Source organism: Rhinichthys klamathensis, unplaced genomic scaffold, assembly GCF_029890125.1.
Source record: "Rhinichthys klamathensis goyatoka isolate OS25496 unplaced genomic scaffold, OSU_Roscu_1.1 h1tg000338l_1, whole genome shotgun sequence".
Lineage (NCBI taxonomy): Eukaryota > Metazoa > Chordata > Actinopteri > Cypriniformes > Leuciscidae > Rhinichthys > Rhinichthys klamathensis.
In genome coordinates, this window is record NW_026606852.1 from 265,861 (window position 1) to 290,260 (window position 24,400).

General features: G+C 35.3%; 2 protein-coding genes and 1 long non-coding RNA gene across 3 annotated transcripts in view; 2 read left to right on the forward strand and 1 right to left on the reverse strand.

Annotated features, from left to right (window-relative positions):
- Nucleotides 1–4,520, forward strand: part of plekhh2 (pleckstrin homology domain containing, family H (with MyTH4 domain) member 2) — a 49,888-nt gene extending 45,368 nt beyond the window's left edge. Inside the window, exons 26-30 of the mRNA XM_056272455.1 lie at nt 241–386; nt 471–600; nt 1,024–1,110; nt 1,216–1,365; nt 3,831–4,520. Coding sequence (XP_056128430.1) covers nt 241–386; nt 471–600; nt 1,024–1,110; nt 1,216–1,365; nt 3,831–4,016 — 699 coding nt within the window. The 3' untranslated portion in view covers nt 4,017–4,520. The remainder of the gene's footprint in view (nt 1–240; nt 387–470; nt 601–1,023; nt 1,111–1,215; nt 1,366–3,830) is intronic.
- Nucleotides 4,521–7,102: 2,582 nt separating this feature from the next.
- LOC130106386 (uncharacterized) lies at nt 7,103–8,828 on the forward strand. The gene is made up of 2 exons (XR_008809713.1): nt 7,103–7,224; nt 8,525–8,828. It is a non-coding gene; the product is annotated as an uncharacterized LOC130106386 (long non-coding RNA).
- A 2,540-nt stretch (nt 8,829–11,368) lies between these two features.
- Nucleotides 11,369–13,959, reverse strand: epcam (epithelial cell adhesion molecule). The gene is made up of 10 exons (XM_056272435.1): nt 13,846–13,959; nt 13,640–13,709; nt 13,232–13,333; nt 12,722–12,980; nt 12,508–12,576; nt 12,345–12,408; nt 12,155–12,253; nt 11,872–12,069; nt 11,747–11,791; nt 11,369–11,654 (listed from the first exon to the last, which is right to left on the reverse strand). The coding sequence occupies exons 2-10, from the start codon at nt 13,695–13,697 to the stop codon at nt 11,628–11,630; spliced, it is 921 nt and encodes a 306-aa protein (XP_056128410.1). The 5' UTR covers nt 13,698–13,709; nt 13,846–13,959; the 3' UTR covers nt 11,369–11,627.
- Between the last annotated feature and the right edge of the window lie 10,441 nt (nt 13,960–24,400).

The following is a 24,400-nucleotide window of genomic DNA, read 5'->3' on the forward strand; positions in this document are numbered from 1 at the left end:
TTGTTTTACTGCTTTAAATTCATACTCATTTAAGTACATATTGTATTATAGTAATTTGTTAATGGAGAATAATGGCAGTTACTAAAAATATGTCTTAACACATTGCGTTAATGAGAATTTGGGGAGAAAATGTCCTTAATTTTCACTGAAATAATGCCATAATCCAAAACATCTTAATGTTCCTAAAAAAGGCTTAATTTCCTTTAAGTACGTAAACCTAATGGGTTTTGTGTCATGCAGGTGGAGTTTGGGGACTTTGAGCGCCCATTTTCTAGTCCAAGTGGTTCAGGAGCTGCACAGACTAAGTCTAACCAGACCCTCAAACAGGTTCTAGAGCGTTTCTACCCGAAGCATTACAGACACACCTCCACTGAGGAACAAATGAGGTATTTATGCCTCCAGTGAAACAAACTCCTATATGAACATAAAGAATTTCTTTGGCTTACCAACTGAAATGCATGCATTCTCAGGCAGTTGCTGCAGAAACTCTCTACCCGCTGGGCATCTCTGAGGGGGCGGAGTTCATCAGAGTGCATACGAATCTACCTGACAGTGGCCCGGAAGTGGTCATTTTTTGGAGCCAAACTATTTGAGGCTGAGGTGAGTTAAGGCCCCCTCACACCAAGAACGATAAAGATAACGATAAAGTTCTAAAAATCGTTCTAAATATAAAAGAATAGCAGATTTCACACTTCAACTATAACAATAACAGCACAGAGAAACAAGATTTTTTCCAGCTGATAAAAAATTAAAAAACACTGACAGCCAATCAGATTCCATCCTGCTTTAAAGAGCTCGAGAATTTAAAGTGGTAGAGGACAAAACTGCAGCAGCGCTTATAATTAACAGAACGATATTGTGCTCTGATATAGTTATCTTTATAGTTGTCGTTCTTGGTGTGAGCGGGCCTTTAGTCTCCTTCTAAGATTAAAGGCGATGCGTACAATTTTTTCAATATTGAAATACTCAAAAAAGTGTAAATGCTGTGGCATTGTCTTAGTCATACTCTCTTTCTCCCTGTAGCCCGTAACTTCATCTCCACAGAAGAATGTGCGTGTTTGGCTGGCAGTACATGAAGACGGAGTCAGCATATTGGAGTTTAACTCTATAGTAAGTGAACATGTTCTTTTTAGAGCTGTAGCAATTTTTCATGTTGTTTCAAAACAATTCATATTAGTGAAGGGTTAAGGTGAGTCTTTACCTTGTGTCTTCTAGAAAGTCCTTGGATCTTACCCTCATAAAAGCATTGTGACATTTGGAGCATGTGGTCAGGACTTTATGCTGGTAGTAGCTCTAAGTTCTGGCACCAACACATCCAAAGATAAGTCTACAGAGAAGCATCTGTTTGCTATGACTCCATCTAAGGTATCTATTGGTATTGGTAAGGTATCTTAAATGAGTGTTTTTTTTTGTTGTTGTTTGTTTTTTTGTTAAAAAGAAAAAGGTTGTTGTGGAAATTACAATTGTGGGACAGCTGTTATTTGTGTAAAAAAAAATATCATAATTTTCACATGATAAATATTGAGATGTTTTACACTAGGCTACATTCAAATGTTTGGGGTCAGTAAGATTATTTTTTTTAAAGAAATGAACACTTTTATTCAGGATAAAGATGCATTACACTGATCAAAGGTGACAGTAATAATACTTATAATGCTACAAAAGATTTCTACTTTAAAAAAACAAAATGCTGGGTAACACTATGTTAAGGTGACGTTAACGTTACTACATGTACTATAGTAAATTATGCATACTTACAAGTAACTAAGGTAACACTTCATTTTGATGGTCCCTTTTGAACATTCTGTTGACTATAAGTAACTTTTCAACTATGTCAACTTATTCTACTAACCCTAACCCTACCAGTCTACTAATACTCTAATAACACTAATGAGAGATAGTAGATACATGTAGGTGCAGCGTTACTTATAGTCAACAGAATGTGTTAAAGGGACCATCAAAATGAAGTGAAACCGTAATTAACCCTAAACCAAACTCTATAGTAATGAAATTTAGTTAATTTATATTTTTATTTATTAATTTATCATTTTAATTTTAAGTACAATGTAACTAAGTCACCTTAAAATAAAGTATAACCAAATGCTGTTGGATTCTCTATTTATTCAAGAATCCTGAAAAAAAAAAAAAAAATTCTACAAAAATATTAACACTTTTTTTAAGACTATAAAGGTTTTTTGAGCAGCAAATCAGCATATCAGAATAATTTCTCAATAGAAATTATGAGACACATGTGACTCATTTCTCATGTGAGACTGAAGACTGAAGTAATGATGCAGAACATTCTTTGCCATTACAGGAATAAATTACATTTTAAAATATATGAAAATAGAAACAGTTATCAACAGTTCACAATATTAATGTTTTTAAAGTACTGTATTTTTGATCAAATCATTTCAGCCTTGGTGAGCATAAGACATGTCTTTCAAAAACATTAACATCTTCCTGGCCGCAAACTTGAACGGTAGTGTAGATTACATAACTTTTGGTTTAGACCGTCATAGTTTTAAACATAATAATTGATACATAAAAGGCATTTGAAAAGTAGCCTGTAGTTGAAGAAACAAAGAGAACACACACACACCAAAGTACACAGAAACACGCCTGGGGCCGTATTCACAAAGAATTTTATCTTACCACTAGGAGTACTCCTAAATCGCACTAAAATATTTTAGCTAGGAGTTTTCTCTTAAAAGTTATTCACAGCGCCTTTCAGACCTACTCTTAGTAAGAAAAAATGACAACTCCTAAACTAAGAGTGAGTCTTCGTTGCTATGGATGACGTCACTTCTCAGGCACGAGCTTCCTCGCAATGATCACGGTGATTGGTTGTTAGATGACAGGGCCATCATGCGGAACATAACACAGACGCAACAAATCATGGAATTACGACATCTAAATATGTCTGTGTCCTACACAAAATAATAATAGTAATGTCATCGAAATGCATATATAATGACATGTTTGTGCAGGCCCCAGTGAAGTGTAATTCTAAAAAGGCAGAGAGAGAGAAAAGTCGTGAATTAAAATAAATTAAATCAAGGTAGCCTAATACCCTAATGAAAACCTCCACTTGCCTAATAATGAAAAACAACACTTGCATTAACACTTGCTTGGTTAATTGACATCCTATTAGCCTAAATAGACTACTTAAAGCAAGGAAATGTTGCTCTTATTGAAGTAATGTAATAGTTGAATGACAGTGGATTATGAAGTCGCCAAAACGTAAAAGAAAGCCCAACTGGACGCAGGATCAGTTACTGCTGCTGGCCGAGTTGGTGCTAAAAAAAAAAAAAACATAATAAAAGTGAAATTCGGCACTGGGATATCAAGCAAAACTAAGCGTGAGAATGGGAGATGATTTGTTTGCAGATCAATGCAGCATTCCCGCTTGTGTCGTTGCGAGAGGCGGTGGTGTGCGCTACGATCCTTTGTGAATAGGTCTTAGTGAGTTAGGAGTCCTCTCGACTTCTTTTAAGCTGTCCCAGACTTAGGTGCTACTTTTAGGGCTAAAATGCTTCGTGAATTACTCTTAGTGAAAAAAATTAGGAGTCCTAAATTTAGGAGTGACACGCCCATTATTTTTAGGAGTTGCTCCTAAATTCGCCAGTTAGGAGCTACTTTTAGCCTTAAAATTCTTTGTGAATACGGCCCCTGATGAATACTTCTGTTTGCCGTTCATGAACATTACATTTCTTACAACTAACATTTCATATGCCGCTAGAGAATTGAAATGCTGCAACAGCAAACATACATGCACATTTTACAAAGCGTATCCCACAGCATTTCTCTGCTTCCTTTGTGTTTTTCAGGTCCGAGACCTGACGCTGCTCATAGCCAGCTACATTAACTGCACACAACAACAAAAAGCAGCGGTGCACCACCTGTCGGCCCCAGCCCTGCTTCTGGCCCTGTCTGCAGAGATGAAGAACAAGGAATCAAGGAGCAAGTCTCCTCCTGCTGCCTGCAGACCCAGCAAGACACCCACCCTTCTTTAACACATCCCTGCTGGACCATGTGTGCTGGTGTTCACTCAGGCTGAATCTCACTACACTCTCTACTTCATTACTAAGTTATAAGCTAGTGCCCGCCCCAAAACCATCTTTACAATATACTGATTTACATCAAAGGGAATCTGGAAATGAAATGAGAGACATATCTATAAAAGACCATAAAGAGACATCAGAAAAATTATTTATTGATATATTATAGGACATAAATAATACAATTTAATGATTTTTTTTTTTTTTAAACATGACTTTAATTTTTTATTTTAACGTTTTTATCCTGTATACTGAAGCAACTTGGGTTTACTTGATTATTCATACACCTTTTTTTAGGGTTACATTTTTTTTAAATCTTTTGAAATGTTTTCATGTTATTGCAAATGTCAAATATGACACAACAGGCTTTTGTGGAACATTTCCATCTCTTAATTATCATTGATTTGCAATGAATATATATATATATATGTATATATTTGCATATATGAGCCATAAAACCCTGATATATAAATATGATACTCAACAAAAAGCACACATACAAGCATATACAATATATATATATATATATAAAAACAAGTTTGTATGTGTTTTTTTTTTTAGTATAATTTTAGACACACACACACACATATACATCAGGCTTTTATGGCTCATATATGCAAATCAATGATCATTAAGAGATGTGAAATGTTCCCCAAAAGCCTGTGGTGTCATATTTGACATTTAATGTCAATGTAACATGTCAAAATTATTTTTAACATTAAAAAATAATGTATGAATAATCAAGTAAACCCAAGTTGCTTCATTCCAGTAAATGTTTATCTTGCATTTACTTTATAAAAATCATTAATGAGTTCTGAGCAAAAATAACTTTTCTTGATAAAAAAAAAGTATGAGCTATCAATCAGAGGACAGAAGATCTGAAGTAGATTGTGTACAAGAGGTTTTTCAGCAAAGTTTTGGTCATACTGATAATTTATAGGCCCTAGAAATTTGCATATTAAATATGATAAAGTAAGCTAATAAATTCATATGAGTGATTAAATGTTTCAAAAATGTTCTAAAAATGTTGTAACACGCATTGCCAAACAAGCATTCTTTTTTCAATTAATTTATACCGTATTCTGGGGGTGACGTATTCTGGGGGATACAAACATTTACAGGCAGATTACACAAATATTTAAAATTAAATTAATAAAATTTCAACATAAACGTAATAAGCATGTTGACAGTAGTCCTCAACATAAAAATGAGTGAGATTTCATGTCCACGTCATGTTCCGCTCCAATATAATAATAAAAAAATATATATTTTGGAAATGAAAATGAAGCCTTTTTTTGAATTGTAATATTATTTGTACGATTGTCAGATTGTCATTAACATATTTTTTCCCTAACAATTTTTTTTTTTTTTTTTTTTTATTCACATTATCTCAATAGTAATCGCACTATATACAGTTGTGGTCCGAATTATTGGCACCCCTGGTAAATATGATCAAACATGGCTTTAAAAATAAATCTGCATTGTTTATCCTTTTGATATTTCATTAAAAAAATTCACAAAACTCTACCCTTTTATTGAAGTAAAAAAAAGTGGGGGGGAAATTCCATTGGCCACAATTATTGGCACCCCTAGAATTTTTCCTAGAGCAAAATAAAAATATCACATAAATATGAGGAAACTCAAAGGCCAAATTCCCTTAATCATCCATCACAATGAGGAAAACCAAAGAATATAGTTATGATGTGCAGCAGAAGATTGCTGAGCTTCACAAAATATAAAGTGGCTGTAAGAAAATAGCTAAAGAATTGAAAATCCCCATTTCCACCATCAGGGCAAAAATTAAGAAACTCCAATTAACTAAAGATGTTGTGAATCTGCCAGGAAGAGGATGTGTGTCTATATTGTCTCAATGCACGGTGAGGAGGAAAGTTTGAGTGGCCTAAGACTCTCCAAGGATCCCAGATGGAGAATTGCAGAGATTAGATGAGTTTGGGGGACAAAAAGCCTTAAAAAAAAAAAAACCTACATCCTACATGTTGTTTGGGAGGGTTTCAAGAAATATCCATCCTGGAGGTCCTAGAAATCTTGTTCAAATACATGGTATCATGGATTCTAGCAAATACCAACAGATAAAAAATCAAAACCTGACGGCCTGTGCTAGAAATCTTATAATGGGCCGTGGTTGGATCTTCCATCAGGACAACGATCCAAAACAAACATCAAAATCAACACAAAAATGGGTCACTGAGCACAAAAGAAAGCTTCAGCGATGACCATCCCAGTCCCTGACCTGAACCCTATAGAAGATGAGTGGGCTAAACTGAAGAGAAGAAGCGTCAACATGGATCTGGGAATCTGAAGGATCTGGAGAGATTCTGTATGCAGGAATGGTCTCTGATCTCTTGTCAGGTGTTCTCCAAACTCATCAGGCATTATAGGAGAAAACTCAGAGCTGTTATCTTGGCAAAAGGAGTTTGCAAAAAGGCAATAATTAATAAAAGCGTGCCAATAATTATGGCCAATGTATTTTGGAGAAAAACATTTATTTCATAATGTGATTACAATTCATTTACTTCAATAAAAGGTTAAGAGTTTTGCCCTTTTTTTTAATAAAAGATCAAAAGGATAAAGAATGCAGATTTATTTTTTACAGCCATCTTTGATCATATTGATCAGGGGTGCAAATAATTCTGACCACAACTGTATATATACGTGTGTGTGTGTGTGTGTGTGCATACATAGCATACATACTCATATGTAGGCTATGCTATTTAAAACAGCATAATTTAAACACTTTCTGTACAGTATTGTTGCTTTTTTTTATCCAATCTGATTTTGCATCAACTTTGCGTGAAAATGTGCATACTTTTTATGAAAATAATAGCAAAGAAGCAAAAAATTTTAATGATTTGGGGATGAAATGTTCTTTGAAAAGTTTCATGAGATTCAAAGTACACTTTTGTCATGCCATGGTATTCTAATACTTATATAAGAACCTTTTGTGGTTTTCAGGCTCTAGCAACAATCTAATTTCAAAGAAATATATAAACTCGAAACAGTAACTAAACACGTTTTCTCAAAGTTTACTTAAACGAAACTGGAAGTAAATCATGATTGCAGAATGAGAAATACTAGTTATATCCCTTCACTCTGAATCTTACCTCATCTTTGCATCTTTAAGCTTGCAGCGAAAGAATGCAGTGTTGAGCATGTTACTTAAAAAAAGTAATTAGTTATAGTTACTAGTTACTTCTCACAAATAGTAACTGAGTTAGTAACTGAGTTACATCATTATAAAAGTAACTAATTACCAAAGAAAGTAACTATTGCGTTACTTAAAAAAAAAAAAAAAATCAAATAGGCCTATGTCAAATAATTTGGATGCCCCCAGTATTAAATATGTTAAATTAATGAAATGGACACTTAATAGTGTAGATTAGTGTTCAATGTTTTATAATAATAATTTATACTATTTTAATGTTGCTGTGGGACAATGTGAGAGACGCCTATTAAATTCAATATATTATTCTAAATATTAGCATTACTATAGTAGAACAATAAAACATTATAGATGGTTTACTTAATATCGCACAGACCCCAACTGGCCAACAAATAAGTTTAAAAATAAATTATGCTTCTTAAGAAATGTACCAAAAATGAATAAATAATAATAAAAAATATGCATACTCTTTGTGCATATTAAAATGATAAAACTGTTACACAACTTCACAACTAGTAGACTGTAGCCTGAGTATTTTCTTCCTAACAAAAGTAAACAGTTTAACAAGTGCTCTCTTAATATAATACTGAACAATTTACCAAAAAAAAAATATATATAATACTAAAATATAATATTTTGGGGGTTTATTTTTATAATAGCGAACGTCATCATCAGAGATTATTTAAGCCAAATTCTAGACATGTTTGCCGCACGTGTTTACAACCGGTCAAACAAATATGTTTTCTGTGAATGTTCCCTGCAGGTTATTTTCGGGTTTATTTTATAACCTAAACAGAACGTTACCTGACGGTAATTTTTTAGATTTTACTTGTATAACCCTGTAAATTAATTAACGTTGCAGATATGTGTCATTTATTTATAAACAAACTATATAATGCTCGGAGTCGGACACCCTCGGTCTCTCTTGCGCAACTGTTGAGCGCGCTCTCGGACACATTCGGTCTCTCTCGCGCATTGAGCGCGCTCGCGCCAATCGCTTCGCTTTTGTCCACTCCGGCGCCTCATAAACACACACACACACACACACACACCAGAGAAAAAAACTTTGCAGGTCCTATGGCGGAGAGAGAGCCTACTCGGATGAAAGCCGCTTCAGTGAGTTCAATTATAGTAACGCCACATTTTTTTTGTCAGTAACGGTAACTGCGTTGTAACGGGGGAAACAGTAATTCGTTTGATTACTCGTTACTGAAAAAGATAACGCCGTTAGTAACGCCGTTTATTTATAACGCCGTTATTCCCATCACTGAAAGAATGTAAGGATCACGATACTACCAGGAAATGTATTAAGACAAAAGATGTGGTTTTGGCGAAGAAGCCAGCATGGAGTCATAGGGTGGTTGCAGTATTTTAGAGAGTATGTGGTGTACTGAACTGGGGGTGTAAGATTCATAAAGAGATTCAATGCAGAGGATTTTTCTAAAGCCAAAGCATTATATTTCATAATTCAATAAGGGACACTATGACAGATAACGTCATACATTGTATGTATTTTTCCTGTGTGTTTTCTATAAATTGTCTATTATGCAATTTTAAATAAATGTCCTTACTAAAAAAAAAAACAATTTGAATCTGTTTTTAAAATAGAAATTCATCGTAAGTTATATTAATACACTACCATTCAAAAAGTTTGTGGTCATTAGTATTTTGTGAAAGAGGTTTATGAAAAAAATCTCTATATTCCCCTAGCCTGCATTTATTTGATCAAAGTAAACACAGTAAACAGTAATATTGTGAAATATTATTACAATTTAAAATAAATATTTTATTTATTTTATAAAATATAAAAATATATTTTAAAATGTGATTTATTTCTGTGATGCAAAGCTGCATTTTCAGCATCATTACTGCAATCTTCAGTGTCACATGATCCTTCATAAATAATTATAATATGCAGTCTTGAAAACAGTTGTGCTGCTTCATATTTTTTGTTGAAACATTTATACATTTTTTCAGGATTCTCTAATGAATAGAAAGTTCAAAAGAACAGCTTTTATTTGAAATATAAATATTTTGTGACTTGTGTGAATCTTTTGTGTTTTTACTGTCACTTTTGATCAATTTAATTTGTTCTCTCTGGATAAGAGTATTCAATTCTTTAATAAAAAATCTTACCGACCCTAAATGTGAATGTTAGTGTACCTACTGTATATAATCCGTACTGTTCAGGAATACAAGACAGCTACACTTCACCTAATTATTATGTGTATGATACAATATCTTTTAGTCAACATATCATTGAGAGATTGATCTAAAATGTTTTGCAGGACATTAATGATTGTTTGGCTTTTAATCAGTATTCTGATCGTGAAAACTAGTTTTGCATTATACCAAAGGTTTGTTCTGACTTGATGCCTCAGTTGGTTGGTTGCTACACTTCCTGCTATTTCCCAAACCAGTGGAATTAAAAACAAACATACAGGTGTTTTCCCCATGTCACATCTTTCCACTTGGCAGCTGTTTTTCTTTGTGTTGTTACAGTATTTCTTTGTTTTACTGGCAGATTCCCTCCCTTTACTGAATCACTGAATCAAATCTTTTTTTTTTAAATTACTTTGGTATGTTACTTGGAACCATTTACCCTTCAATTCAAACAAGTCATTATTATTCTTAAATAATCAAGTCAAGTGATCTAGATAAACACCTGATACTTGAAAACTTTAAGATGGTGACTTCACTTGTATACTCTAAAGGCAAGGATGTAACAAAGTTAGATTGCTTTGCTACATTTGATCATAACCGTATCACGTGTCTTTTTTAAGTATCGTCGATAATGTGAACCGAAACACAGGTGAGGAGTGAACCATCCTCATGAAAATGTCCCTCCCCACTGTGACCCAAACTCATCTGACAAGCTTTGTTATTTAATCCCTCCTTTTCTGCCATTGAAACGCAGAGTGACTCCCAACTCAGGTGTGAGCACGGTTGGGGGAGGGCAACATGTGATCCACCTAAACCTGTCTAAACTAGTCTGAGAAACAAATGCTCGAAGCTCTTCTGGGAAAAATACTGGGGGACTAGAACTGAAAGCAAGGGAGTGCCAGCCCAGCTTTTGTGTGAAGATATCTCTTAAAAAAACAAGTCAGATTTTTTCTTTTGCCACTCGTCGTGCAGCAACCTCTTGCGCAAGGTGTTTGCTATTCTTGTGCAAATTAGTAATGTGTGATTTCTACTAAGCAAGTGTGGGAATGTTTTTCATTAATACATTGGTCATTCATTAATGTGCCTGTTAAAGCCTGACAGACTTTTCTACCAAAAACAGAATTTGAGGAAACGCTGTTTCCTGGTTTGTTGGGAGAGGTTGAGTCAGAAATTTGCATTAATCACACCACAATGATGTAGGAACTTTGTGGCCTGAAACATGAGCAACAGGTCTAACCAGTTTTTCAAAAAAGCTCAATGCACAGCTCTCACAGGTTTAATTATTAGTCCAAGTGAATGGTCAGCAGCTTTGAGTTATAAAACAGCCCCTTTGTCCTAAATTCTGAAAGAAAATAACCCTTGTACAAATGCACAGGTTTAAGAGTTGTACACACTTCAGGCCATGGATCATTAAAACTTGCATTTTACACCTTATTTACTTTAAGAGCAAGCACTGCCAATTGCAAACTGAATGAATCTCATTTCTAGCTACTTTAATTTTTCAAAAATTCATTATGCTGCTTGATATTGCAAACTGGTATTTTGTGTTACACTTATTGTAATTCTAAAAACATTGGTTTGTAGCATAAATGGTGCACTTTGATATTCATCTATAGCCTATGCATTAGGGAGTCTCAGTCTCAGCAGTGGATTAATTTCCCAAACCAAACAGTGTAAAGTCTGCTCTAGCTAAAACTAGCCTTTTAAACAAATTGTATTGACTTTGAATAAGGTTTACTTCTGTGATGAATCTCATGAAAAACAGGTGCAGCTTCAGCCCTGGGCTAAAAAGGACAATCAAATCCCTTACTTACAAAAAAAAAAGCAAAGAATTGTTTTGCAGTAGGACTGTTCTTTTCATTAAAGCCAATACATCTTCAGTTAAAAGGTTGATTTACTATTTAAATTAGCATATGGCAGATTAAATTAAGAATACAGTAGATTTAAAAAAGAAAAAACAGCATGACATTTAACAAATTTTATTAAAAACTTACAAGTCACACAAACTGTACAATGTTAAAATGTTGATCCAATGAAAATGAGCCCTCATTAAATAGCAAAACGTAACAGAAATATTGCTTAAAAACAACTGTAGCCAGCATGTAACAGACACAAGTTTCCCAATATGAAAGTGTCACATGCAATGCACACAACAGTTCTATGCTTCAGCATGGGGCACGTCCCAGTGTCATTTTCAAGTACATGGGACATCATTAATTGCTTTAAGACATGGTCTCCATCTCTCTGGGCTGCAAGAACAGAAGGAAATGTGTTAAAAACAGAAGCTTGCTCCCTTTTTGAAAAAAAAAAAAAAGTTTGGATAAAGTAAATGAGAACTAACCTGTGCTTTTGAGTACCGGGCCTTCTGCCGCCGTCCAAGAAAGTACTAAAATAAGAGGAACAGTTAGACGACAAGTATACACGCACATATACTTCATTCAGAAGTGAATCTACATACACACTTACCAGAACAAGAAGTCCTGCAAGCACAACCACTGCGACCACCACGATGACAGCAATGATGCCACCGGTCAACTTCTGCATGGTGAAGGTAGGGGCCTTTTCGTCTACATAGTAGACCAGGATACTCTCCATGGACACCTTTGATCCCTCAACACTGACCTCAAATGGTTGTTCGTTTTTAAACAGGGGCAGAACTTTGATCTATGGAAGACAGACGAATTTCACACAAGTTACAAAATATAAAACAAGGCATTAAAATTACAAGAAAAGTCACAAGGAGTCTTACATCCTTCTCCATGTAGTAAGTCATGAGGGACAGGTCTGGAGTTGGTTGTCCAACCGTCTTTTTGACATCCACAATAAGCAGACGGCCATCTTTATCATACTGGAGATGGGGGGGGGGGGGGGGGGGGGGATTAGGTTCTGTACCACAAGCAGAAAAGTTGAGGGCTTGCTTTACAATGCCAATGTCTTACCTGAACATCAGACACATGCGTTTTATCCAAATTGTAACGCTGCAGCAAAGCATTCTCAATCCCACTGTAAAAAAAAAAAGTAACAAATTAGCAAAAAACACTTCAATAGCAGGTCCTAATAGTCCACGATCTAGCAAAGCCCTAGAAATCCATTGTAACATACGTCTTCAGTTTGCCGGCATCAAGAGTTACACCTGGTGCAGCTTTATGCTTCAATTCCAGGCGAACCCAACTACAGGAGAAAAAATAAAAAAAAAGGCATTGTCAGACTATCAAATTTTGCTTCCTTCCACAAACAGTAGTACAATACAGACCACACCTCATACTGGGTGTGTCACTCAGAAAAGTGTCCTGGTTACATGCTTAAGTGCACTCACTATGTCTCCACAGGCTCACACTTGATGTTCTTGTCTCCTTTGTCACTTCTACGTACACCAGCACTGTTCACACACCAGCACACATCAGTTTTGTTACACTGGACAGCCTTGAACTTCCCGTTGTCCTCACACTCTGGGTCATAGATGCCATCATTGTCCACAAAGGCGGTCTCTACTGGCTTCCCACCAATTGATCTTGTGGTCAAGTTTTTCCTGGCACGATACATCTCCCCTTTCATGAGGAAGCACTTGGGAATCACTGAGGGGAGATAGAGAAAAATTGAAAAAGCACTTACTACACTTAATGAGAAAAGACGATTAAACCTTCCTGGTTTGTCTCAGCTAGGCAAGTTGGTGCTTAACAGGTTTTGGAAACTCCACCTAGATTAACCAAGCCAGCAAACTAGGCTGTTATACATTTTTAATGTAGCCCAGGTTAAACCCTAAAGTACAGATGTCAAAAACTACCCCTAAAACATCAGTTCATTAAATAAATCGAGGAAAACTCACACTTTGTACAATCAAGCTTTTGCTTGTAATCGTCAGCAAACTGAAGGGTGCACTGGCATGGTTCTCCATCACATACCGCCCATTTCATATTGTCACAAGCACCTGTTGGATTAAAAATAAATATAAGTATAGAGTTTGTTTAAACAGAAAACTTGTTGGTAAACAGGATTAAGTTTAAAAACGTATATAACCCCAGGCAAGTAGAGTTTGCCCCCCTCCCCCATACTGAACCACACCCAGGATCTCTTTGTATTGTTTGCCTTCTAACTACCAAGTTGATGACAAGGATTGAACTATTTGGAACAATTTAACCCGATTTGAATTACTTTGTAATGTAGGCTACATTTAAAACTTTATATATACATAGCCTATATATATATATATATTTTAAAAAAAAAAGTTACTTACATTGTGAGGCGACCATATCCACAAATACCACAACAAACAAGGCAATTAAAACCTTCATCGTGGGTAAGAACTGAAAAACAAACACCAACAGTACCGGAATTATAAATCACTCCGTTCGAGGAACTTATGCGTACTAAGGCCTATGTTAATATCCAAATGCGCAATTCAGATATTCTTTCGTTAATAAAACGCTGAAGTCTTCTTACCCAAAAAAGCTCGGCTAGTTTTGAAAAGAGAACAAAATCCAACCAAAATGAGTTATTCCGCTTGATAGACTGTACTCTTGAGCTTTATAAAGAATAGATCCAACAGATATCCACTCTCTCTCTCTACCCCGCCAAACGACTGATGTTAACACGCAACAGGTGACTAATTATGTATACCTGGTTAAGTGAAGACGTCAGGCGGAAGTGGGCGGGACTAACTCTTAACACACTCACCTCGTCCCGCCCTTGACCATATCTGGCAATTTGACGCATCGAGATTGAACGCAAAACGTCATCTCTCCATTTTGGAAATGTAAAGCGTCAACAAAGATTTTCGGTTGAAACTCGACACATGCAAACTCTGATACCTATCAAGTGAAACTGCTAGCCTATGTAGCTGCAAGTTGTAGCCTATATGACAACGGCTACCGGAGTGAAACAAACACAAGGTGACTAACACACCTGCACTTACAGATGTAAGGCAAGGCAGGTTTATTTATATAATTTAAAACGGGCAACTATTTACATACACAATTGTGATTCAAAGTGCATAAAGAGGAAGAGAGATAAATACAAACATGTAGTTATATTGAGTTTTAAAATCATTTAAGACCATACAAATAATGCGTTTTATTAGAATGAATAATAGCCTACTGTCAGCAAGTATTAAGAATAACTTCAATGCTTACATAAGAGCATAGGAGAAAGTGGGAAGTATAACACAATCAGTTTATTTAATTCGACTTTAATTAAATAAGTCACAAATTACTTAAGCTTTCTGAAATCATTATAATACATGACCATTACCCCCCTGAGGTGACAGTAGAACCTGTACAAATATAGAGGATTTACAAGAAAACAAACTATTTTTGTGTAAGAAAGTAATTTTAATTCTAATGATTTGATTTGTGATTATTGTAGTTAATACATTTGGAAAGACAGTAGGCTACTGGTAGCCTATAGCAGCATATTCTCTAGTCTAATGTGATATAATGTATAATACAAACTTTTCATTTACATGTTAAAAAGCTAATAATATCATGCCTAACCAGGCAAGAAGAGCTGTAACCCACAAAAAAATAAAATAAAAATGGGACAGTATAGACTTTTTGACATAATTGGCAAAGTGCTAACATGCTCTCACACATTGTCTGTTATGTTTTTAGAATTGTTAGGATTTTAAAAAAAAATTATTTATTTATTTATTTTATTTTTATTTTATTTTTTATTCATTAAAATGTTTAAAATTACATGAGGTAGGATGTTGGTGATATGGAATGGCATAGGCCTAATAATTATTTTAAAATAGGTACACATTGAATTGCCAAAATAAGTTTACACGCAGCATTTAAAACAGCCATTTTTTGATTAATGTAAACACTTGTAAACACTTGCCAATTAGAATCTGAAAAAGGCAGGAATGACAATCACAACAATATGACAGAGACACAGTGCTGTTAATGGTCACTCAGTGTTGGGACATCAGTGTAAAGTCATTCAAAAAGACATCAACACTCTCTCTGTCTCTCAGAGAATGCAGCGAAAACCAGGTGAACAAGTTTGGACAGAAGTGGCCCAACCCCCAACCACTACTTTCCGAGCATTTCACAATCAGGACATTTTCTGTAAACTATTGCTTAGACTTCTTAGCAATTCTGTGGACACCAAATTTTGGATTGTGTCAAAAATTCATCTTTGTCTTGTTGTAGCCTACGGGTATCACGGCCTCATGAGAAGCACAGCACTGTCAAAGCTGAGAAATTAGTCAAATGGACACACCCTTCCAGACTGATACCCACAACAACATCGAAACTGACGTCATACTCTCTGTATGTAGTGGTATCTTAAACAACATTTCAAGGAAAATTTCATATCATAGATACATCTGGATTTGTGTTTGTCTTGTTGTTATTTGGCTCAAAATGTATATATTTATGTTCATAAGTGTTTTATATAGCTGTGGTCATGTGGATCTGAAACCTTATTTATACAGCTATATGGTTGTAAAACCTTTTCTTAATGTAATGATGTCTAGTCTAAACGAAACAACAATCTGTGAGTCCAATTTAAAGTTGTAGTCAGCCTATTTATCACACTCTTTATATATATATATATATATATATATATATATATAGAGAAAAAAAGATCTCAAGATGGCAGACATATTGATCTGATCTGCATTGCTTGTGTTGAATGAAAATATGTAATAACTGACAACTGAATGCATAAAAGTCGTTTCTCTTTGTTATTTTTCCAAATCGCCACTTGATGGCGCCCTTATATGTCTTTCTACAATGATACTGTGTCTTGTATTTTTTGTTTACATCCTGATCTACATTTTCAAAAGCAGTTCCAAAGGTATGACTGGATTCTGTAGAAACTCTTATTGAAAGATACTACAGGTCATATATATATATATATACATATATACATATATATTTTTAGTTGTAAGCAATTGTATTTTGCCCATTTTACATCATTTTTTTGTATTTCTCTACACCTAAAAACAACAAGCCAACAAGGTCTAATCCATGAGAATACAACCATCTTAGAGTTACTGAATAAAGCTAAATCATCTCTATAATTACTTAGGTTTCTCAAACTTTATTAAACATTATACATTTAAAATACGTGTGCTCATATACAAAGTTCAAAAGCAATTATTTGTTACAGCTTCTATTTTTTTCTAGTCAGCTTTAGCTGAAGATATGATGAACCAGTTAACTTAAGAAACTGCTGAGAAATTGTATCCTTTTGTACTTTATATATTACTTAATATATATTATATTATAAATGACTTATATATATATATATATATATATATATCTGTGTGTGTGTAATAACTTATGATACATAAATATACAATTTCTCAGCAGTTTCTTAAGTTAACCCGTTCATATTCGTAAACAGGTCATGGAAACAATAGGCCTAATAATGCACTAAAAACATCGAACTACTGTATATATTTAACAATCTTTGTCTGAAGAAATAGGCTTATTTAACAACCAAAACGCAAATAAATGACAATCTACTCACCTGAACTTCACAAATATCTAGTAGGATAGAATCAACTCTGTCTCAAAAACGTTTTAATTTAAATGAACACAGATGTTGGCTGCAACTTCCTATAGCTAAGCTGTTCTGACCACAGAGGGCATGTGTGGTTTAAAAGTGCCACATCAACATTCTTTTAAATTATTAACTAAATAAAAGCATGATAAAAGGGTTACTTTGCATTACCCTTCGTGTGAGAATTTAACCACGTAAAAATATAAAGTTCAACATATTCCACCAGAAAAACTCAGGAAAAACTCCCAAGCAGAGGTGACCGTTGCAATTCCGAGGGGAGAGCATGCAGGGCACGGACTAATGGTGTGTTCACACCATAGACTGTAAAAAAAAAAAGTTCACACCGAACGCGAATAGAGCGTCAAATTCGCGTCTAGTTCCAGCAGTGTAGCCAGAAAATCATATCTGGGTGTGCATAAGAAAAACTGGGTGTGCCACATTCATTTATTGTCAGATTAATATGCAACAAAAAACCTGACCCGGCATATCACTAACTTTACAGAATAGACTGGGCTGAAGTGTAAGACTACTCAGGCTCGCCACATAATACTAGGCCTATATAGCACCTACAATATAACTCAGGGCTCAACATTAAGGCTTTTCATGTGCTTGTCCTTCGAACAAGTAAATCGGTCATTCACTTGTCCAAGTTAAAAAAATGCTTATACAGAAATTTTTTTTTTGTGTGTGTTGTAAATTATAATTTATTCTGAAGCAATATTCTCATCAGTGTTCAGTCAGCTTTTACATATTTAAATCTGCATATGTATAATTTTTTTTTTTTTTTTTTTATATGTATGAGCATTTTTCCCTAATCGTTTTAAATAGGCTATATGTTTCATCTTTCATTTTAAATTCTTTAATTTGATCAACAAATTCAATTGGAATAACAAGACACTATATGGCTGTTGCAATCAAATTAATTAATTTACACTAAACAATTACAACTGCATTAAATAATGTTATGAGATTGTTGTAAATATTTTTTTAATATACAAATATGAAATATGGAAAAGAATGATAGCCTTTTAAACACAAAACTAAACCACCAGTAGGGGGCGGCAGGTGACCGTCTTAATGAGTGAGTTATTGAGTCATTTATTCAAATGATTCGTTCAAACGACTGAATTGTTCAGGAATGAGGCAGTTGTTTAATGCATAGACATCATATGATGTCTATGGTTTAATGGGCCATTGAATCTTTGATCTAACCGATTCGGTTAAAGCGTTGAATCATTCAGTAATGCGGTTATGTGTTCCGATGATATGCGCTGTGGTTCTAGCCTCGTGAGACCATCCTGATCTCGCGAGCTTTCAAGGTTTCACTCGCAGATCAGTCTGGATACTTTCCGTTAAAGAAAATTTGGGAGCAGTTCACCAAACGAACGTCCAATCAGCGTTGGCTTTGAGGCGGGTTGAGGTGTGACGCAACGAGAAGCGCGTCAGTTCAGTCTAAAGAACATGTCGGCTTCAGCGGATGAAATAGCATCAGCGTGGCTATCGAGCAAGTTTTATCGGAATTACAGAGTATTTCTTCACTGAAAGAAGAGCAAAACACTGCTCTGGAGGCTTTTCTCAGAGGAAAAGATACGCTCTGTTAGTACGTCATATGCTTCGTTGATCTGATTGGTTGATTTGGCCCGTCTATCACCAACATAGGCCAATCAGCTAACCAGTATTTTCGCCCCTTACCAAAACTACTTCAACGGAAGGTTTCCAGATGGATATGCGGAGCAAATCCATCTGGCGGAGTCAGGTTACTGTGGTTCTGCTGTGATCTTTGATTGGAACTATTTTCGCTGCTCAAAGAGAACAAAAATATTATTGTCTAAAATGTAATTGACTTGATACTTTTTTATTGAACTGTCATATGAAATCAGTGTCACATTTTCAATCTTGATGGTATTCAGCACTCGTGGTCGTGTGATGTCGCTTAATGTATCATATTATAGCCTAAATATAAAAAAACTCCACATTACATACATTTTTTTTAACCAATGTATGTTCATTAAGTTTCTTTGTGTGTGAACTGCGCTCATTTGTTTTCATTTCTCATGAGGCTGCGCGAGCCTCTACAGCGCAACCTTTACCATCAGACAGTCAAGAGGCTGTTTGCGGATTGGTTGGCAGTCCGAATGTCGGCAGATATTTTGTTAACGATAATAATTTAAAAATTAAATAAAATTTTAACTTGTAAGTAAACAACAATAGTCCAAGTTTAGAAAAACATTTTTATTACGACTTTAAAAAATAATTCTGCATCTACTTTTAGGTGTGCCAGCTGCCACTGTGGGTGGCACCAGCACACCCTGGCACACCCGTGGCTACGCCTATGAGTTAGACGCTTGAATCTTCCGCTCGAGTTCAAATTTTTCAACTTGCGCCGAAGACGTTCGCGGCAAACGCGTCGCCCAATTCGCGTCATTCGCGACGCCCGGCGCGAATGATGCGTCTATTCGCGTCTTTGCATTGACTTTGTATGTAATCTACTCGCGCAAAATCAAATAATTAAATTCGCGTTCGGTGTGAACACACCATAACACTTTTTGACTTTCTAAGTTTGTGTAAATCTACTTTGGGTTCAACTTCAGAGTATTTATTTTTCCCCACATTAGTGAGCTTAGAATTATGGTTCTATCTCCGTTTAGGTATTCTGAGATATTGAGCATCAAAGTTTTTACATCCCAGCTGGCAAAGCTGATATGTAGTAGTATAATCTACTATTATAGCTCAACAAGGCATCACCCTACTGGTACTTTGAGGATAGAATATCAAAATCCTGGCACATTTGGAAATGGGATTTTTTAGGATGGTCCAAATGGAGATAGAACCTTATAATTCTGAGAGCTCTGATTCTGTTTGGAATTATAAGGTTCTATCTCCACTTTTACAAATAAAACCCCACATTTCAAAGAATAAATGTATATAACCATTGATTTTAATCAATTTATATATTTATAATACAAGCACACAGCTTGTAGTATATAATATAATATATAATAGTATAGTATAGTATACATCAAAGCCAAGCAAGTTTGTAAGAAAAAAATAAATAAATTATTTTTAAAGAACATGGAAAAATTACAGCTAAACAAAAAATATTTTCTTCACAATACTACACCCCACTCCTCTGTACTGTAAAAACATTTAGGAAGCATCTTACATACATTAAAAATGGTTCATTTAGTAGATTAAAACATACAAAATATTGTGTAACATAATGAAAGTTATGTTGAACAAAAATCAACAAAAAGGCCTGTTCTGGTTCTGAAAAAAAGTTCTGTTCTGAACTTTTCAGAAACAGGTTCTGTTCTGTTAGAAAGAAAGGTTAGAAAGAAATGTTAGAAAGACAGAAAGAAAGAAAGAAAGAAAGAAAGAAAGAAAGAAAGAAAGAAAGAAAGAAAGAAAGAAAGAAAGATAGATAGATAGATAGATAGATAGATAGATAGATAGATAGATAGATAGATAGATAGATAGATAGATAGATAGATAGATAAAAGAAAGAATAAAGAAAAATTAGGTAGAACGAAAATGAAAAAGAAAGAAAGATTAGTTAGAATGAAAGATAGATAGGTTAGAAAGAAAGAAAGATTAGGTTGAAAGAAAGAAAGAAAGAAAGAAAGAAAGAAAGAAAGAAAGAAAGAAAGAAAGAGAAAGAAAAAAGAAAAATAAGGTAGAAAGAAAAAAGAAAAATAAGGTAGAAAGAAAAAAGAAAGAAAGAAAGATTAGTTAGATTGGTTAGAAAGAAAAAAGAAAGAAAGAAAGAAAGAAAGATTAGTTGGAAAGAAAGAAAGATTAGTTGGAAAGAAAGAAAGAAAGAAAGATTAGTTAGAAAGAAAGAAAGAAAGAAAGAAAGAAAGAAAGAAAGAAAGAAAGAAAGAAAGAAAGAAAGAAAGAAAGATTAGTTAGAAAGAAAAAAGAAAGAAAGAAATTTTAAAAAGAAAGAAAGAAAGATTAGTTAGACAGAAAGAAAAAAGAAAGAAAGACATTTAAAAAAGAAAGAAAGAAAATTTAGAAAGACAGAAAGAAAGATTAGTTAGATTGAAAGATAGATAGGTTAGAAAGAAAGGTTAGAAAGAAAGAAAAGTTAGAAAGAGAGAGAAAGAAAAACAGATTAGGTAGAAAGAAAGAAAGAAAGAAAGAAAGAAAGAAAGAAAGAAAGAAAGAAAGAAAGAAAGAAAGAAAGAAAGAAAGAAGATTAGCTAGAAAGAAAGTTAATAGATAGATTAGTTAGAAAGAAAGAAAGATCAGTTAGAAAGAACGATTAGTTAGAAAGAAAGAAAGAAAGAAAGAAAGAAAGAAAGAAAGATTAGCTAGAAAGAAAGAAAGTTAATAGATAGATTAGTTAGAAAGAAAGAAAGATCAGTTAGAAAGAAAGATTAGTTAGTTAGAAAGAAAGAAAGAAAGAAAGAAAGAAAGAAAGAAAGAAAGAAAGAAAGAAAGAAAGAAAGAAAGAAAGATTATTTAGAAATAAAGAAAGATTAGTTGGAAAGAGAGAAAAATAAAAATAGTGCTGGCGTCTGTACATTTACGTCTTTTGGGCGCCATCGCCGGCTTCAAATGTCCAGGCTAATGTCCAGCCCTTAGCTCTGTGTCCAGGCTACAGAGCTAAGAGGTGGGTTTTGATTGGTCCGTCCATGTTCATTCAGGGTTTTGATTGGATATTGAATCTACTGGAGATAGAACCTTATAATCCCAACTCGGTTTATGTTTTGTGAGATGGAACCTTTTTATTTTATTAATAACTACTAACAAAATATTTTTTTTTACAAAAATAACACCACACAGGCATTAATAAACACCTTATGGATCAGATTATGTCAAAAACTCAATTTCGACCAAAAGAGGAGATAGAACCTTATAATTCTAAGCTCACGAAGAAGTACAATTACATGGTTTTGTTTTATAAATACAGTGTATACTTTTTTCTTGATATACCGGTAGGCTACCCCGAAAGAATGGAAGTGAAATGCGACAACATGCCCCATAGGTGGGGCACATTGTAACATGTGAGGGGCACATTATAACATGACCATATGGCAGCTTAAAATGCTATCTGATCTAATAAAAAAAAAAACAAGAAGAAACAGAGAAGAGAAACAGCGCAAGAGAAACAAGCCATCTTTAGAATTTTGTCTTTGCACTTCCGTGGTATATTTTTTATAGCATTGTTGTCGAAGAGTAATTAGCTGTTGAATTGATTATTGTAGAGTTAACAAAAATTATCATGGGCATTGAAGCAGATTTCATGTCAGTAAACCGGGAAGATTTCAAAACTAGCGGTTCATTCATAAATACGTTAGTTCTCACCTTCACAATGTGGAATAACAAACCGGAAGACAGAACACAAGGAGCGCAGCACTGAAAAGGGGCGGGGCTATAAGGTCTAAAGCTAACGTGATCATCAAACATAAATCAAAACTGTCAAAAGTTACCAAATGAAATGTCAACCCAAGAAGAGTTACAGGACTAAACAAGATTTGGGGGAGTTGATGGAAACAATCTACTCGACCTATGTTTTGATCATAGTTCTAAATCTGTAGATTGCTGAATCTGACGTAGATGTAAAAAAAAAAAAAAAAAAAAAAAAAAACATACCCACATTCAAGTGCAAATAGCTAGTTTACTGAGAGTATATACGTCAAAGCGTCCTTTCATAAGTTAAAAAATATGTTACAAGTATTTAACTAGTAAAATATCAGTATACCTACAGTGGGGAGAACAAGTATTTGATACACTGCCGATTTTGCAGGTTTTCCCACTTACTAAGCATGTAGAAGTCTGTAATTTTTATCAGAGGTACTCTTCAACTGTGAGTGACGGAATCCAAAACAAAAATCCAGAAAATCACATTGTATTAATTTGTACAAGTAATTAATTAGCATTTTATTGCATGACATAAGTATTTGATCACCTACCAACCAGTAAGAATTCCGGCTCTCACAGATCTGTTAGTTTCCCTTTAAGAAGCCCTCCTGTTCTCCACTCATTACCTGTATTAACTGCACCTGTTTGAACCCTTTACCTGTATAAAATACACCTGTCCACACACTCAATCAAACAAACAGACTCCAAACTCTCCACAATGGCCAAGACCAGAGAGCTGTGTAAGGACTTTAGGGATAAAATTGTAGACCTGCACAAGGCTGGGATGGGCTACAGGACAATAGGCAAGCAGCTTGGTGAGAAGGCAACAACAGTTGGCAGAATCATTAGAAAATGGAAGAAGTTCAAGATCTCCCTCGGTCTGGGGCTCCATGCAAGATCTCACCTCATGGGGCATCAATGATCATGAGGAAGGTGAGGGATCAGCCCAGAACTACACGGCAGGACCTGGTCAATGACCTGAAGAGAGCTGGGGCCACAGTCTCAAAGAAAACCATTAGTAACACACTATGCCGTCATGGATTAAAAATCCTGCAGCGCACGCAAGGTCCCCCTGCTCAAGCCAGCACATGTCCAGGCCCGTCTGAAGTTTGCCAATGACCATCTGGATGATCCATAGGAGGAATGGGAGAAGTGGTCTGGGAATGTCAAAAATTGAGCTTTTTGGTCTAAACTCCACTCGCCCTCGCCGTGTTTGGAGGAAGAAGAAGGACAAGTACAACCCCAAGAACACCATCCCAACCGTGAAGCTTGGAGGTGGAAACATCACCTTTTCATGCTTTTCTGCAAAGGGGACAGGACGACTACACCATATTGAGGGGAGGATGGATGGGGTCATGTTTAGTGAGATCGTGGCCAACAACCTCCTTCCCTCAGTAAGAGCATTGAAGATGGGTCGTGGCTGGGTCTTCCAGCATGACAACGACCCGAAACACACAGCCAGGGCAACCAAGGAGTGGCTCCGAAAGAAGCATCTCAAGGTCCTGGAGTGGCCTAGCCAGTCTCCAGACCTGAACCCAATAGAAAATCTATGCAGGGTGCTGAAAGTCCGTATTGCCCAGCGACAGCCCCGAAACCTGAAGGATCTGGAGAAGGTCTGTATGGAGGAGTGGGCCAAAATCCCTGCTGCAGTGTGTGCAAACCTGGTCAAGAACTACAGGAAATGTATGATCTCTGTAATTGCAAACAAAGGTTTCTGTACCAAATATTAAAGGGATACTCTGGAAAGATGAATCTGTATTTAAAATGTGTCATTTATGCAGAAGAAATGTAAAATTATTTTTGAATTTGGAGCTTTCTAGACTGAGAAAAGACAGAAAATTTATTTTTGGCTTATGTGGATGAAAGACAACAACTCCCAGAATGCACTTGCTTCGCTACCCTTGGAGGCCACGCCTACCGGTAACAGAGCGCAGTAGTTAAACAACAAGTCTAGGCTACTAATGAGTCTCCATGATGAGTCTGCCCGAAAATGTGTTTCGAGATCGCCCAAAATGTCCGGGATTCGGCTTTTCCGTTCTACAGTCGCCATTCATTATGTTTACTGTGGCGAGCAGGACGAGACTAGGGCCGCGGGAGAACGGCGCAAGGCCGGTGGCGT